Raw genomic sequence first — 17,754 nt, forward strand, 5'->3', positions numbered from 1 at the left:
AGATTCTGAGATAGCTTGACAGGCTTGATGCTGAGAGGCTGCTTCCATTGACCAGAGAGTCTAGAACTAGGGACCAAAGCCTCAGGATAAGAGCTCCGCCGTTTAGGATTGAGGTAAAAGGAAAATTCTTCACTGTGAATGTTTGAAATTGTCTACCCAGATGGTGTGGATGCTAAACTGTTGAGTATGCTTGAGACAAAGCTTGATAGATTTTTGGACACTAAAGAAATCGAGAGATCTTTCCATGTAAAATATCCCCTATCCTTCCAGCAAAATGGGACAAATGGCTATTCCAAGCCATGCTAATTTAAAAACAGGATTCCTGGAAGTCTGTCATTCTGGGTGATATCTCTGCAAGTTGCTATTGTATTTAGCAGGAATTGGCATTTTTCCCTGTGTTGGATGGAGTTCCTAGCTCAGCAGTGCCTTCAACTCAAAAGGTATAGGACGTGGTGTGGTTTATACTGAATGACAAATTACAGACAAATTTACTCTAATCTGTATGATAGTAACATAAGACTCGGTAGACAAACATTGACAAATACCGATCTAGTTTACATTCTCTTATCCTGGCAATAATGGAGTTTTTGACTAATCATATCAACCACTCTCTATCAATTAGTCTACAACAGACCCAGAAATGATGTGCAGAAAGCTTTTGGATCGATAGGTTGAAAGTCACCTGTTTCTCTCAAAACATGCTGATTTAATTGCAGCATTTTAGATGATTAAAGCAATTGATAGAAGAGATAAACTATTTCCTCTGGTGGGGGAGTAAAATTAGAGCTAGGCTGTTCAGGAGTGATGTCAGGAAGCACTTCTTCAATCAAAGGATAGTAGAAGTCTGGAACTCTGCCCCAAAACTGTGTTAATACTGGGGTCAATTGAAAATTTCACAAGTGCAAGTGACAGATTTTTATTAGGCAAAGGTTTTATGGATTATGGAACTAAGATTGGGAGATACCATTAAGATCAACTTTAACCTAAGTGAATGGCAGCGGAACAAGCTTGAGGGTATGAATGGCCTGATGTTGCTATGTTGCTATGTTAAGACATGTCTATAATATCTACATTGGTGAATAAATGTTATGTTTTGTTTTTTGTTGGAAATGTATGTCTCCCCAGCTTTTAAACTGAATTATCACCATGGCACAATACCTGCAAAGTCAAAAGTTTGTTTCAGGTTCACCGTCCGGCCTGTTCGAAGGCTTCGTTACTCCTGGACAATTAGTTCCAAGATTCTCTCTGCTAAAGGTGGGTACTTTTTTATATGTGTAAATTAGATATTGGCCTTTTGCATCTGGTGCCTTGCTCCACATCTGATCTGGACTGAAAGGCTAGAAGTTTATTCCATCTGGGTTGTAAAATTCACATGCGATTCACTCAATCTGGTTACTTGGGACCTATGGCACAAAATTGCTTCTAATTTGGCATTAATTGGCATCCTAAATGGCCTAGCAAGTCAGTCAGTCCAAGGGCAACAAAGGATGGACAACAAATGCTGGCCTTACCAGTGATGCCCGCATCCCAAGAAAGAATAAAGAAAAAAGATGCATAAAGAATGGTTGATGTGTGAAATAGGGCAATAGTAATTAAAGAAGAAAAACCTTGCTATCCTATAGCATCTTTTATGACCTTAGAACATAAAGTGCTTTAAAACCAATAAAGTGCTTTTTGAAGTGTGGTCCCTGTTGTAAGGTAGGAAACATGCCAGCCAATTTCAGCACATGAAGATCCTGCAAACAGCAGTGTGATAATGACCAGATAATTCATTTCAGTGATATTCATTGAGGGATCAATTTTGGCCAGAAAACTAGAAAGAATGTCTCTACTTTTCCTAAAATAATGCCATGGAACCTATTATGTCCACCTGAGGGGCAGACCGGGCCTTGGTTTGATGTACCATCCTAAAAATTGCATCTCCAACAGCTCAGCACCTATTCAGTACTGCATTGGAATGACAATCTAGGTTATATGCTCAAGTCTTTAGAATGCAACTCAAGCTTAAGTCCTTCTGACTCTTAAGTGTAAGTTCATATCCTGGACTTTGTGATGAAAGCATGTCTACTATATAGTTTTGCTTTATTTATTTATTCATGGGATTTGGGCATCACTGGCTAGACGAGTATTTATTGCCCATCCCTAATTGCCCTTGAGAAGGTGGTGGTAAGCTGAACAGCTCCATCAATGTATTGTAGGAACACTCATAGTGCTGTTTGAAAGGGAGTTCCAGGATTTTGACCAAGCAACAGTGAAGGAAGGGTGATATGGTTCCAAGTCAGAATGGTATGTGACTTGAAGGGGAACTTGCAGGTGGTGGTGTTCCCATGCATCTGTTGCCATTTTCCTTCTAGGTGATAGAAGTCACCAGTTTGGAAGATGCTGTCAAAGGAGCATCGGTGAGTTGCTGCAGTGTATCTTGTAGATGGTACACACTGCTGCCACTGTACATCGGTGGTGGAATGAGTGAATGCTGATGGTGATGGATGGGGCGCCAGTCAAGCAGGCTGCTTTGTCCTGTATGGCGTCGAGCTTCTTGAGTGTTGTTGGAGCTACACTCATCCAGGCAAATGGAGAGTATTCCATCACACTCCTGACTTGTGCCTTGTAGATGTGGACAGGCTTTGGAGAGTCAGGAGGTGTGCTACTTTCTACAGACTTCCCAGCCTCTGGCCTGCTCTTGTGGCCACAGTATTTATATTGCTGGCCCAGTATCGTTTCTGGTCAATGATAACCTGCACTATGTTGATAGTGAGTGATTCAGCAATGGTAATGCCATTGAATGTCCAGGGGAAATGGTTTTGTTGGATTTGTTTGATCTCTTTCGTTGGAGATGGTCATTGCCTAGCACATATTCACATGAATGTTACATGTCACTTGTCAGCCCAGGCCTGAATATTGTCCAGGTCTTGCTGCATATGGTCACAGATTGCTTCAATTCAAATGCTTTCAGTGCTGGAGCCTGATGAAAGTGAGGAGGGAAAGCCTTTGTGTTGCGTGACAGCAGACGGCGTCTATCCAATGATATTCATCTCGGATGCTCGTTGCCTCGGGAGCATAAGTGGCATCAGCAAGCAGCAGCTCTGGCGACTCTTCTCACTAGACACACTTAATGAGTACCTGCAGCGTGATCCCACAGAGGGCGAGCTGCTGTACCGGGTACCGACCAGACACAGGTGAGAAAACGTGCCCCAAATACACAAAGAACAACTGACAATATGGAAGACAAGGCTTGCAAATGGTCCCAGAAGGCAGGTTCAATTAGATTGGGTTTTGCTCCTACATTCTAATGTTTATTGTCAAGGTTTTGAAGAAGGTACAGAGGAGATCCATCAGGGCTGAGGACTTTCAGTTTAATCGAGAGACTTAGAGAAGCTGCAAATGTTCTACTTAATGCATAGAAGATTAAGGGGGTGGGGGGTGGAATTTAATAATGCTGTTATCCACGTTGGTTGTGGAATTTAATAGTGCTGTTCAAAATTATGAGGGGTTTTGATAGTGTAGATGGGGAAAAACTGTTTCCATTGACAGAAGAGTTGGTACCCAAAGGGCACAGATTTATGGTATTCATGAAAGAATCAGAAGGGGAGATTAGGAGAATTTTTTTACATAACAAGTTATGATGACCTGGAATGCACTTCCTAAAAAGGTGGTAGAAGCAGATTCAACAGTGACTTTCAAAAAATGTATTAGAAATAATCTTTCAATAAGCCAGCATGCCAACAGTGGGCTGGCACAGCAACAATGGGCCAAATGGTCTCCTTCCATGCCATAAATTCCACCTTTCCCTTTGAACTCCATTAAATATGGAGCATATGGTTTCATCCCTGTTGAACCCTGTTTTATTTTGGTTAATCATTGCTGCACCCTGGTCAAAGGCCAACATATCCTTTCTGAGTGCATTGGCCAGAACTGAATGCATTGCTCCAGATCTGGTCCAACCAGTACTTCATGCAACTGTAGCATAGCTTCTACCCATTTTTATTGCAGATGTTATATATTCAACATCTCCAAGTTTCTCAAATACAGGGGGCGAAAGGAGGCTGCGCAGCGTTAATTAGACATTTCCCTGAATTCTTCAACTTAAATTAAAATTTCTGGCCTAACTTGCTGGAAGTGCAAACTGAAAGAGATGTGGGGAAGGCAACAGGCCATCTTAATGAGTAAAGGGGCCAACAGTGTATCTTCTTAATTAAATGTGATTTAAGGATTCAGAAAGAAACCGGAAAACAGAAGGAAACAGGCTGCATTAGAGTCAAATCAGGTACAGAAAGAGAAGTAAAGAGAGGGAAGGAAAAATTATATTTAGAAAGGGAAAATGTGGCAGACAGGAAAAGTAAAAATAATTTTTTTTCAAATCTCTAGGCGGTATTTACTACCTACATGAATTAGTTTAAATTGTACCCTTTCTAGGCTGGGGATGTTGATTGGCGCTGCATTAGCAAATATTGTTGTTAAAAGGGTACTTGCATTGTTTATTCTGAGCCCTAACTTTTCTGTGGCATGTTTAATGAGCAATTAACCTGGAAATCCAGAGTCTGAAGGAGAGATGCTATTTGTGCGAGACAAACAGCGGAGCAGCATAAATCAACCAGCAAACTCTGGAGATTCACAACTCGCAGTATATCTCTTCATCTTCTAAACTTGCTGGCCAACCCTCTCATTAGTAAGTGTTGCGTAAACAAAATTTTTTCTTTCGAGGAAGATTTGGCCCACAGTCTTTTCTGCTTTCTTTTCAGCACAAATCGATGCCCCTCTGTGTCCACACCAGTGATGGTGAACTTCAACTTTGGAGCAGCGCCCATTTGCTCAGACCCATCCATTGTTCTGCTAAGGTTGGAGAACAAAGAGATGACACCCGCCAGCTGGTAGGTACCACACACTATTAGGGAGGGAGGAGAAACTAAAGCCGCGTAACTAAATTCCAGAGGAAAAATGTAACATGGTCATTTCTACATTTCCACAGTTGCGTTATAGGAAAGCAGAACTTGGAAACCAGGTAGATTCAATTCCACTGAGTGGAGAGGGATAACTCTTCCAAATAGTTAAAGAAAGAAAGAGCTTACATTTATGTAGCACTTTGACATGCCCTTGGGATGCAATGTCCCAAAATGTTTTGGACCAACTGAACTGCTTAAGTGTAGTCTCTAGTTGTGAAGGTGAATGCAGCAGCCAATCTCCACACTGCACAGCCCCAGCAGAAGTAAAAAATAAAATGCACAGTGAGCCATCAATTCTCAACATTATTGCTGATAAATTCTGCCAAATTTAGTGTGTGTTGTAGGGTGGCCGAGTTGTACTATTAGTGATAGGGTTGATCTGCAGGTGCTTCTTGGGTGGAAACTTTAAGTTTATTTACAAACACTCAGCAGCAACTACACGTGTGCTTTCAACTCCAACTCTAACTCTAGACTGACTGCTGAGGTAGCCTGTGCTACTCTCCTATTGGTTACTACAGATCATGTGATCTCTCCTAACCACTATTATGCTTAAAGGTACGTTACACACTGAATAAAACCATAATTACTACATTCCTCCTGCTTTAACTTGGCTAAACATATTATATTTACAAGTACATATTTTTCAAGACAACATAATATTTACGCTGGGTAAGGAATTTACAAGTTCAGTCCTTCAGGTGGTTTCCTGGTCCGTGTGGAACGTCGCAACTCCACAACTTCAGATTCTTTGTCAGGAAACTGCTTTTCCAGAGTTACCCGCACATCAGGTGTTTCCTCAGCAGGAAACGCAGACCTGGTCATGATCACTGGTGGAACCAAATCTTGATAATTTGTCTCTCTCTTCCTTAAATGGTCCACATGTTAATGGATGATCTGGCCTCCACCTCCACATGGTAAGATAGAGGTCCAGTCACAGCTTTTATTTCACTCAGTAACCACTTTGGTCCTTTCCTGGAGCTTTTCGCGTATACCGGCTCTCCCATGGTACATTTCCCTTCACGACTATGTCATAATGTATAGTTTTCTGACTTCCCTGACACCTTTCCACATTCCCCTCTAAATTTGGCATTATTAAGCTCAATCTCGTCCTAAGTCAGCCTTTCAACAATAACTCTGCAGGTGTGACACCAGTTGTTTCATGAGGGGTAGTCCTGTAATGAAAAAGAAAGCGTGCTAACTTGGTTGCCAAGGAATCGCCAGTTAGCTTTTTGAACATTTGAACTGCCCTTTTGGGCAGTCTGTTTGAGGAATATGGTATAGTGCAGTTTTCATGTGAGTGATTTCATTGAGGCTGATAGACCGTTGAAACTCAGCACTTGTAAATGCCATGCTGTTATCGGAAACGACTGCTTCTGATAGTCCGTGAATGGCAAAACTCTGACGTAGTTTCTCTGTTGTAGAGGCCGATATTAGTGACTTTAACTCATATACATCCAACCATTTTGAATGGGCATCGCCAATGAGCAGAAACATTGTTCCCAGGAAAGGTCCAATGTAGTCAATGTGTAACCGTGCCCAGGGTCTACCTGGCCACTCCCATGGGTGTAGCGGAGCTGTCACTGGCAACTTTTGCAGTTGCTGACATTGCACACAGTGCTTTAATAAACTCTTTCACCTTCCATCCCAGACCACCATAGATAGCTGTCTACTATGGTCTTCATTCGGGAAATTCCTGGATGGGCACTGTGTAGTTCAATTAAAAGTGGCTCCCTTCCCTTTGGAGGAATGATCACTTATGTTGTCCACAATAAGATGCCATCCTAGCTGGTTATTTCCTGTTTTTTGTTGAAGTACAGTTTCATTTCATCAGAAATGGGCTTCTGTGACCAAACATGCAGCACTTGATCTCATACTTGAGATAGGACTGGGTCCCAACTTGTCCAGCCTCTGATCTATCGAGTACATACCGGTGAGGAATCTAAGATATTTAACAGTAAAATAAGTTCCTGTGGAACTGGGACGTGCTCCTCATTTTCTTGTAAGGGGAAATGACTAAAGGCACCAGCATTTGTGATTTGATTGCCGGGCCTTGATACGAAAATGTATTTGTATGCTGCTAGAATTAAAGCCCACTGTTGTATTCTTGCCGAGGCTATGGATGGTATAGCCTTGTCCTCAATAAACAATCCTAGCAATGGTTTGGGTATTGATGATTTGTCCCTCTCTTCCTTAAACGGTCCACACGTTAATGGATGATCTGGCCTCCACCTCCACATGGTAAGATTGTAAAATGGCGGCCATGTACGTATTGGTGAAATTTCTTGACATGAAAGATGATGGACAGGCCTTCTTTTTCTATCTGGGAGTGTCCCTTTTCCGCTGTTGTGAGCGTTCTTGATACGTAACCTATTGGCTGTTCCGTGCCGTCATCCTTCTGATGAGAGAGCACTGCTCCCAGTCTGTAGGGAGATGCATCACATGCCGGCACCAATTCTTTCGTCTGGTCATAATGCACGAATAGATTGGATGAGTACAACAATTGTTTCACCTTTACAAAAGCTTCTTTCTGGGGTGCCTCCCAAGACGTTCATTCTTTTTGAGTAGAGACTGCGGGGGGCCAGCACAATAGACAAATTGGGTAAGAACCGCCCATAATAGTTGATCGTTCCTAGGAATGATTTAAGCTCTGAGGCATTCTTTGATGCAGGTGCCTCTCTTATAGCTCTCACTTCCTCCTCAACCAGGTGGAGGCTCTGTGAATTTACCCGGTGACCCAAATAGATTACCTCCCTCACTTGGAATGTGCACTTTTCTTTTTTTAAACGCACTCTGGCTTGCAAGAAACATTTTAAGACTTCTTCTAAGTTTGCCAAATGCTCTTTTTCAGTGAATCCTGTCACCAATACATTGTCTAAATAGACTAAAACCTGGGGCGGTACCTGCAGTAAGCTTTCCATTGTTCCCTGAAAGATGGCACAAATGGAGGAGACACTGAAAAGCAATCATGTATATTGATACATTCCTTTGTGGGTATTGTGACAAATTCCCAGAAGGCATTATCCAACTCTAGTTGTTGATAAGCTTTGTGGACGTTGTCCCTCCTGCCAACTTGGCATACAGGTCTTCAATTTTTGGAATGGGGTGCCCGTCTAGCTTAGCTACTTTATTAACCGTCAGTTTGTTGTCTTCACAAATTCTGATGCTTTGGTTGGGTTTAAGGATGGGGATTATGGGTGCTGCCCATTCTGAGAACTGAACAAGTTGTATAATGCCCAGTTTCTCTAGTCTGTTCAGTTCAATGTCGACTTTTTCTCGCAGGGCATATAGCACTGGCCTCACCTTCATGAAGTGAGAGGTTGCTTCTGGATCCACATAAATCTTGGCCTGCAGGCCTGGATATTCCTCAGTTCATCCTTAAAGATGGTGACATACTTTTTATGTAGCTTTCGTAGCCCACTTACTCTCAACTGGAAAGTTTCAGCCCTTTCTAACTAAATCTCCTTTAACCAATTTTGCCCCAGGAGGCTTGACCCTTCATTTGCTACCACCATCAAGCTGATTGGCTTCCATAATGGACAGTTACTCTGCTTATGCCTTTTACTTTAATGTCTTCACCTGTATATGTTTTTAGATTGGCGGCTGTTTCTTCTGAAGTTAATTGATGTTCACCATTATTCAAATACCTGAATGTTCCCTATGTTCTCTATGTTCCCCAATTACTGTAGTGGAATCTCCCATGTCTACTTCCATTCTAACAGGTTTGCCATTTACTATCACTATGACAAATATTGGTTCTGTCTTTCCAACTTTCAGATTAAACAACGAGTAAATGTCTGAATTTGTTGTTTCAGGCTCTTCTTCATTGTAGCTTTCATTGGGCCTCTTCTTTTGTTTACTAGCCTGCTTGAATCTTTCCTTGCACTGCCTCACCATGTGTCCATTTCTGTGACAATAGTAGCATTCGATTTTTTTAAACTGCCAATCGCTAAAAGACTGCTTGTTTGCACCTCTGCTAAAACTATTCTTTGATTTCGCTGCTAAGTTATTTTTCATTATTTCTCGGCAGAGTCTTGCTTTTTTGCGCCACTTTCGAGCTCCTTCTTGAAGTCCAGATTCACTTCGGCCAATAATCTTTTCAGAATAGAGTCCTCTTTCACACCACATACTAAATGATCTCTGAGCATGTTGTTCAGTGTTGTACCGAACTCACAATGTTTTTTAAAAATTCATTCATGGGATGTGGGTATCGCTGGGCAGGCCAGCATTTATTACCTATCTCTAGTTGACCTGGTTCAAATGGTTAGTTCCCTAGTTCATTAAAGAGTCAACCACATTGCTATGGGCCTGGAGTCACATGTAGGTCAGACCAGGTAAGGACAGCAGATTTAATTCCCTAAAGAAATCTTCATTAGTGAACCAGGTGGGTTTATACAACATTGATAATGGTTTCATGGTCATCATTAATTTCAGATTTTTATTAAATTCAAATTCCACCATGGTGAGATTTGAACCCAGGTCCCCAGAGCATTACTGTGGGTCTCTGGATTACCGGTCCAGCAACAATACTACTACGCCATTGCCTCCATTTTGCATTAACTGCTTCAAATTTGCCATGGAGCATGCAATTGTCTCACTGGGGCTCTATTTCACAAATTAAACCTGAATCTCTGTATCGTGACTGAGGGCTTGTGTTGAAAGTGACCCTTCATGCGATCCACCAATTCATTGAAATTCTTTGAATCTGGGGCACTGGGTGCTATCAAACTTTGAATCAGACTGTAGATTTTGCTCCCACTAGTACTCAAGAGGATCGCTTGCCTCTTCTTCACCCATAATCTCGTTCGTTTGAAAAAAGAACATGAGATGTTCTATGTATTGAGACCAATCACCTGTGGTTGGTTCAAAAGGGTCAATTCTCTCAAATTGTGGCATTTTGAGAAGGGATAATTTAATCAATTCTAATTGAGCTTGCTACTTACAATCACTGGGCAAGGTACAATGCTGATTTCTTTTTAACTTGATTTCTTCCGTTCAATCCTGTTTTATTCTCCTCGCCAGTTGTTGTAGCATGGCTGAGTTGTACTATTAGTGATAGAGTTGTTCTGCAGACACTTCTTGGGTGGAAACTTTAAGTTTATTTACAATATACTCAGCAACAATTACACGTGTGCTTTCAACTCCAACTCTAACTCTACACTGCCTGCTGAGGTATCCTGCACTACTCTCCTATTGGTTACTACAGATCATGTGAACCCAGTAGCAAGTATTATTCCAAAAGGTACATTACACACTAAATAAAACCATAATTACTACAGTGAGGTTATATACGTGCATATTGCACCTTCATGCTTGTTTCTCTGAGATAACTTACTGGATCGGGAGGGGAGCAGTGGCCTTGGGATATCAGTGTAAAATGCCCAAAAACATTTAGGTTGGAATCCAGGCAGCTATTTTTTATGGGAGAGTAATTGACCTTTGTATTAGACTGCCAGGATATGTCGTGAGTATGGATTTTCACTATAGGCCCTTACAGGCAAGCTCCTTGAGAGTAGGAAAACATTTCAAGTTTATGGAAGGTAAAGTGATAGTTGTTTTTACATAGTTAAGTTTTCAAAATGATGAAGTGTTTTGATAAGAGTAGATAGAGAGAAACTGTTTCCACTGTTACCAGAGAACATAATTAAGATAATTGGCAAAAGAACAAGGGTGGAGATGAGAATTTATCTTCACACATTGAGTTTTATGATCTGGAATGCATTGCCTGAAAGGGTGGTGGAAGAAATTCAGTGAAAACTTTCAAAAGAAAATTGGACAAATACTTGAAAAGAAAACATTTGCAAAGCTATTGGAAACAAGCAAGTAGGGGAAGAGAAACTAATTGGATAGGTCCTCCAAAGAGCTTGCACAAGCACAATGGGCTGAATGGCTTCCTTCTGTGCCCTGTGATTCTAGATAACTCTTCGCAGGGCACAGAAGGGCAATGCCAAATAACATCATAAGTGGGTTATGTCTATATTTTTTTTTAATTCATTCACGGGATGTGGGCTTCGCTGGCTGCGCCAGCATTTATTGCCCATCCCTGATTTCCCTTGAGAAGATGGTAGTGAGCTGCCTTCTTGAACCACTGCAGTCCATGTGGTATAGGTACACCTACTGTGCTATTAGGAAGGATGTTCCAGGATTTTTACCCAGCGACAGTAAAGGAACAGCGATATATTTCCAAGTCAGGGTGGTGAGTGACTTGGAGGGGAACTTCCAGGTGGTGGTGTTCCCATCCATCTGCTGCTCTTGTCCTCCTAGATGGTAGTGGTGGTGGGTTTGGAAGGTGCTGTCTAAGGAGCATTGATGAATTCCTGCAGTGCATCTTGTAGATTGTACACACTGCTGCTACTGTGTGTCGGTGGTGGAGGGAGTGAATGTTTGTGGATGTGGTGCCAATCAAGCAGGCTGCTTTGTCCTGGAAGGTGTCAAGCTACAAAGTAGACGTGTCCCCTACAAAAATAAGAGTGATACAATTGTACAAAGTAGACATGTCCCCTACAAAAATAAGAGTGGTACTGCCAAATCTAGACCTTCCTGGTGGTCTAGAGGAAATAGAAAAAGAAAGTGTATGATAGGCACAAAGAACTAAGCACTGCAGATAGCCTAGACAAATATAGAAAGTGCAGGGACAAAGTAAAAAATGAAATAAGGAAATCAAAGAGAGGGCTTGAAAAAAGATCAGCTAGTAAAGTTAAATATAACCCAAAAATGTTTTACCAATACATTAATGCTATAAGGTTAAATAAGGAAAAAGTGGGACCTATCAGAGATGAAGATGGGAACTTGTGTGTAGATGCAGAGGCTGTGGAAGGGTTTTGAATAAATATTTTGTCTCCATGTTTACAAAGGAAAGGGAAGATGTTGATATGGTAGTCCAGGAGGAACACTGCGAGATATTGGACAGGATAGTCATAAAGAGAGAAGAAGTACTCGAAGGGTTGAAATCCTTGAAAGTTGATAAGTCACCAGGGCCAGATGGATTATTTCCGAGGCTGCTGAAGGAAGTCAGGGAGGAGAAAGCAGATGCTCTGAGGATGATTTTCCAATCTTCACTAGATACAGGGGAGGTACCGGAGGACTGGAGAAATGCAAATGTAGTTCCATTGTTTAAAAAGGGATCAAAAGAAATGCCAAACAATTATAGGCCAGTTAGTCTTATATCGATGGTGAGCAAGATAGTAGAATCAATCCTGAGAGATAGGATTAACTGTCATGTGGAAAGGCATTGTCTAGTCAGAGATGGTCAGCATGGATTTATTAAAGGAAGGTCTTGCCTCACAAATTTGATTGAATTCTTTGAGGAAGTGTCAAGAAGGGTTGATGAAGGTAGTGCAGTGGATGTTGTGTACATGGATTTTAGCAAGGCATTTGACAAGGTTCCACATGGCAGATTAGTCAGGAAAGTAAAAGCCCATGTGATTCAGGGCAATGTGGCAAACTGGATAAAAGGTTGGCTTTGTGACAGGAAACAAAGGGTAATGGTCGATGGATGCCCTTGCGAATGGAAAGTTGTCTCAAATGATGTTCCACAGGGCTCGGTATTGGGGCCCTTGCTGTTTGTGTTATATATTAACGATTTGGAAGTGAACGTGGGGGGCACGATTGGGAAATTTGCAGATGACACACAGATTGGCCGAGTAGTGGATAGTGTAGAGGATAGCCATAATCTCCAAAACGATATAGATGAGTTGGTGGAGTGGGCGGTAAAGTGGCAGATGGATTTTAACATAGAGAAGTGTGAGGTCATACATATAGGGAGATCAAACAGTTACAGGGATTACATAATAATTGGGAACATACTAAGAGGGGTAGATGAAGTGAGAGATCTTGGCATATAAGTACACAGGCCCCTGAAGGCAGCAGTTCAAGTAGACAAGGTTGTAAAGAAGGTATATGGAATGCTCTCCTTCATTGGCAAAGGTATAGATTATAAAAGTAAGGATATAATGTTGGAATTGTATAAAACACTGGTGAGGCCACAACTGGAGTAGTGTGTGCAGTTCTGGTCACCACATTACAGGAAGGACGTAATAGCACTGAAGAGAGTGTAGAGGAGGTTTACAAGAATGTTGTCAGGGTTAGAAAAGTGTAGCTACAAGGAGAGATTGGATAGGTTGGGCTTATTTTCCTTAGAACAAAGAAGGCTGAGAGGTGACTTGATTGAGGCGTACAAAATTATGAGGGGAATAGATAGAGTGGACAGGATAAAATTGTTTCCCTTGGTGGAGAATTCTAGAACCAGGGGACATATATTCAAGATAAGTGGCAGAAGGTGTAGTGGGGACATGAGGAAGAACATTTTTACGCAAAGGGTAGTGGGTGTCTGGAATTCACTGCCCAGGTTGGTTGTAGAGGCAGAAACTCTAAACTCTTCTTAAAAAGTACCTGGATCTGCACCTAAAGTGCTGTAAGCTGCAGGGCTATGGGCTGGGTGCAGGAAGGTGGGATTAGAAAGGGCACCTGGGTGTCCTCGGGCTGGTATGGACAAGATGGGTCGAATGGCCTCCACCTGTGCTGTAACTTTTCAATGGTTTTAAGCTTCTTGATTGTTGCGGGAGTTGCATTCATCCAGGCAAGTGGGCAGTATTCCATCACACTCCTGACTTGTGCCTTGCAGATGGGGGACAGGCTTTGGGGAGTCAGGAGCTGAGTTACTCGTCACAGGATTCCTAACCTCTGACCTGCACTTGTAGCCACAGTATTTATATGGCTAGTCCATTTCAGTCAAATCCTGAATTCTGAATTTACTACCTGGTGGTCAATTACTTTATTTGCTTTGATTTGCTCCTGTTACCTTGCCAAGGGCCTTCCTGTTTCCAAAGGACCAACAGCTCGACCTGGAGTACTGGACAGAGACCGGAGAATTCGACCCCATTGAACTGCACGAGATGAGGATCGACGATAATCGACTCTTCACTGTGGAACCAAAATCTGGATGCCTGCTTCCTGGACAGCGAGAAATCATTCAACTCACTTACAGGTAAGTTCATTTTCAAGGCTTTAGATTGTGTGGGGAGTTTACATGTTAATTTGTTTCCTGCAATGCAAGTCAGATATTACAACCATGACCTGTACAAGTTCTTCCAATCTTCAGCAAAGGTACATCAGGAGTGTGTAGTTTCGCAGGACATTTTTTTTCCAAATTAACTCGGAAGAAAACAAAATTCTTTAAGATCCTCAAGCCCTTAAAAATACTAAAATCTACAAAGGTGCCCTACAATTTATAAATATTCTTGTAAGTGTAGGTATGTCAGGTAGAATAGTCATAATTAGTTATTTGCAATACTACATGTATATACTAAAGATATAGCTCCAATCTTCATCACTCCATTATTGGCAGCCTTGCCTTTACCTGCCTGGGCCCTAGGCTCTGACATTCTCTCATGAAACCACTCCGCCTCTCTCTCCCCTTTAGTTCACTTCTTAAAGCCTTCTTCTTTGACCAGTCTGTTCCAAAATCTCCTTATGTGGCTTGGACAAACTTTCGTTTGGTAATTGCTCCTGTGGACTGCCTTGGAATGTTAAAGGCACTACATAAATGCAAGTTCTTCATCACAGTGGTTGTGGCAAAGTGCTATACCGGTTCAGTCACTGCATGTTGTCTTCTATGACTTTATCGGTTTGATTTAATGAAGAATTTTAACCAAAAATTTCAGTGTATCCTTTACCTCAAACTTGTATTCCTTCAAACTGCATGACAAAGGATAAATATCTGAGGAGATGGTAGCATAGTGGTAATGTCACTGGACTAGTTATTGAGAGGTCCAGGCTAATCCTTTGGCGACAAGGGTTCAAATCCCATGACAGCAGCTGGAGGAATTTAAATTCAATTAATAAGCTTGGAATTGAAAGCTAGTCACAGTAATGGTGACCATGAAAATACCGTTGATTCTTACAAAAACCTAATATCATTAATGTCCTTTAGGGAAGGAAATCTGCTATCCTTACGCAGTCTGGCTTACATGTGACTCCAAATCCACATTAATGTGATTGACTGTCAGTTCAAGAGAATTACAGATGGGCAACCAATGCTGTCCTTCCAGCAATGCCTGCATCCAATGAATAAAAAAAAATGAAAATGGCCAATTATATTCTACATATAGAAGATAATAGGGATTTATGATAACACCCTATAATATCTCCACAAGGGCAATAAGGATAAATGATAGCCCATAAAAGCCCAACAATCAAGTGAATCACAGAATTGTTACAGCTTAGAAGGAGGCCATTTGGCCCATCGTATCTGCACCGGCTCTCCAAATGAATAACTCACCTAGTACTATTCCTCTACCTTCTCCCCATAACTCTGTACATTCTTCCCTTTCAGATAACAGTCTAATTCCCTTTTGAATGCTTTGATTGAACATCTTGTGCAGTGCATTCTAAACCCTAACCACTTGCTGTGTAAAAAAGTTTCTCCTCATATCACATTTGCTTCTTTAACTAATTATTTTAAATCTGTGCCCTTTCATTCTCGATCCTTTCACGAGTGGGAACAATTTCTTCCCATGTACTCTGTCCAGATCTCTTGTGATTTTGAACACCTTTATCAAATCTCCTCTCAATCTTCTTTTCTATAGGGAAAACAATCTCTGGATGAATTGTCTTGACAATCAATTATAATTAAACAAAAGAGTTTGTATCAAAATTGTAGAACCATGTTCATGTTCTAATGCACACCTTGAAGTTTAAAGTTTTACTTTGACCTGAGATTGTTATAAGCTCGTACATAAAAGTAACCATCACAGATCTTTGATGCCTGGGTTGAAATTGTTGAGTGCAGAGTTTTATATTTTAATCGTTCTCTTCTATTCTCAGGCATGAATATACAGGCACTGATCGGTTCCCTGTTCTGCTGAAACTTTCACACGGCCGTGAAATTCTGGTAAGGAACAGTTTGTGCCACCTTAGGGGTTTGTTTCACATTGAATGGGATGAGCCGTATAATTGAAAGAGTTTTAAAAGTACACTAGATTTGGGGCAAGATTCCGCAAATGCTGCCCACTATTAAGTGCTATTGGGATAAACAATCGTCCCTCAGCAGTTCCAGGAGTGACAGAGCATGTTACAATGACAGGAGCCAAGGACTGAGGTCAGCTTTGGCTATTATTAACCAATGGGAAAGAACCCAAATCTGCAGACGGTCTAGATTTTACAATTTTAGATACGTTTTAACTGAAAGCTTCATGTTCATTTCACCAGTGAACAATGTTACATCATGTTTTAGAAGATTATCCACGATGCTCTGTAATTTCTCTTGACTGCCTTCACAAGGCACATAATATTTTTACATCTTCATGTGGTGAGTCAGGACTCTCAGGGTGAGGGATAGGCATTCTGTCATAGCTTTCTCCAAAGCTTGTGACAAAATTAAAGCTACGTTTTGTATAGGGTTTGCTTTTGGTCTAAGTACAATATTGATATTCCCTAATTTAAACCTTATTTGCTCCATACCTGTTTGTTTCAATTAGGCCAAAGAGGTTCATGATTTTCATTTCCTTTAACTAATGGATTCACTTTTAGTGGTTTCTAAAATATTTTTCTATTCCAAGCCCTGGGCCAGTATTATCCCTCAATCAACATCACTAAAAGTGATTAAAAACAAGAAGTGCTGGAAATACTCAGCAGGTCTGGCAGCATCCGTGGAGAGAGAAACAGAGTTAACATTTCGAGTCATATATGACTCTTCTTTAGAACTGTAGGAGGTTAGAAATGTGATGGGTGTTGGGATTGTGTTTGTTGCAGAACTTGTCTGTTAAAGATCTTTGTAGTCTTCTGTATGTTAACAGTAAGTCTTTATTAACTACTTGTAACTTCATACAACTATACAGTAAAGAGTACAGGCATGGAGCTATCTCCATCTTGGGTCTTAATATGTCTTTGGCCAACATCACACTGACTTTAGATCTAGGCCTTCTTACATTAACGTGTGGGTGGTACTTTTCTCAGTCCCACATTAACCCTGCATGTACCAGACCCTTACACTACAATGGGTTTTATGCTATTGAAAGCCAGAAGGGGGAGGAAGGACAAAAAGGAAGGTCTGGGATAGGGTAGAGGGCAGGAGAGATTAAATGGCAAAGCTATCATGGAACAAAAGGAAAAGGGAGTGGTGATGGTTGCAGTTAAGAAATGGAGCATTGGTCTAGAGTGAGTGTGAGTGGCAGAATAATGAACAGCTCTGTACGAAAGCAAAAACATGAAAAACAAGATTCAGACCATCATACAACAAAAAGACAGAATCAAAATGGGGGACAGTGTTCATTGTCTGAAATTGTTGAACTCAATGTTGAGCCCAGAATGCTGTAAAGTGCCGAATTGGAAGATGAGGTGCTGTTCCTTGAGCTTGTGTTGAACTTCATTGGAATACTGCAGCAGGACAAGGACTGAATTGTGGGGCAGTAGTTTATGTCCCACCGGCAGACACGTGCGTGCCTCACCTGATCGGGCGTAAAATAGTGCGTGATGACGTCAGGTGAGTGCCCCGATGTCATTGCGCACTCGCGCGATATTTCGGTCAGCGGGCACAAGCGGGTACCAGAGCCACACCCACCATTAATTAAGAGGCCATTTAAGGCCGTAAACAAGCCAATTCATGCCAATTTTTCGTTGCCTATGCGATTTCGTGCTCATCACATGGGTGGCCAGCTGACATTTTCAAAAACCTCACCCATGGACGGGATAAAAGAGGTGAGCAGCATTGCCAGTGTCAGTTGCGGGGAGTTTGGTACATAGTTTGTTGCTGGTGACGTATTGGTACTTGGCAGCTTCATCTCTGTTTGGGGATTCATTCTCAGCATTCCCAGGCTTC

General features: G+C 41.5%; 1 protein-coding gene across 1 annotated transcript in view; it reads left to right on the forward strand.

Moving 5' to 3' along the window:
• cfap65 (cilia and flagella associated protein 65) overlaps window positions 1-17,754 on the forward strand; it is a 191,093-nt gene that overhangs the window by 81,534 nt on the left and 91,805 nt on the right. The window contains exons 17-21 of the mRNA XM_041201213.1: window positions 1,126-1,254; window positions 2,954-3,176; window positions 4,740-4,868; window positions 13,747-13,923; window positions 15,762-15,828. Of these exons, the coding sequence (XP_041057147.1) occupies window positions 1,126-1,254; window positions 2,954-3,176; window positions 4,740-4,868; window positions 13,747-13,923; window positions 15,762-15,828 (725 nt within the window). The remainder of the gene's footprint in view (window positions 1-1,125; window positions 1,255-2,953; window positions 3,177-4,739; window positions 4,869-13,746; window positions 13,924-15,761; window positions 15,829-17,754) is intronic.

This window comes from Carcharodon carcharias, chromosome 12 (genome assembly GCF_017639515.1).
Source record: "Carcharodon carcharias isolate sCarCar2 chromosome 12, sCarCar2.pri, whole genome shotgun sequence".
Lineage (NCBI taxonomy): Eukaryota > Metazoa > Chordata > Chondrichthyes > Lamniformes > Lamnidae > Carcharodon > Carcharodon carcharias.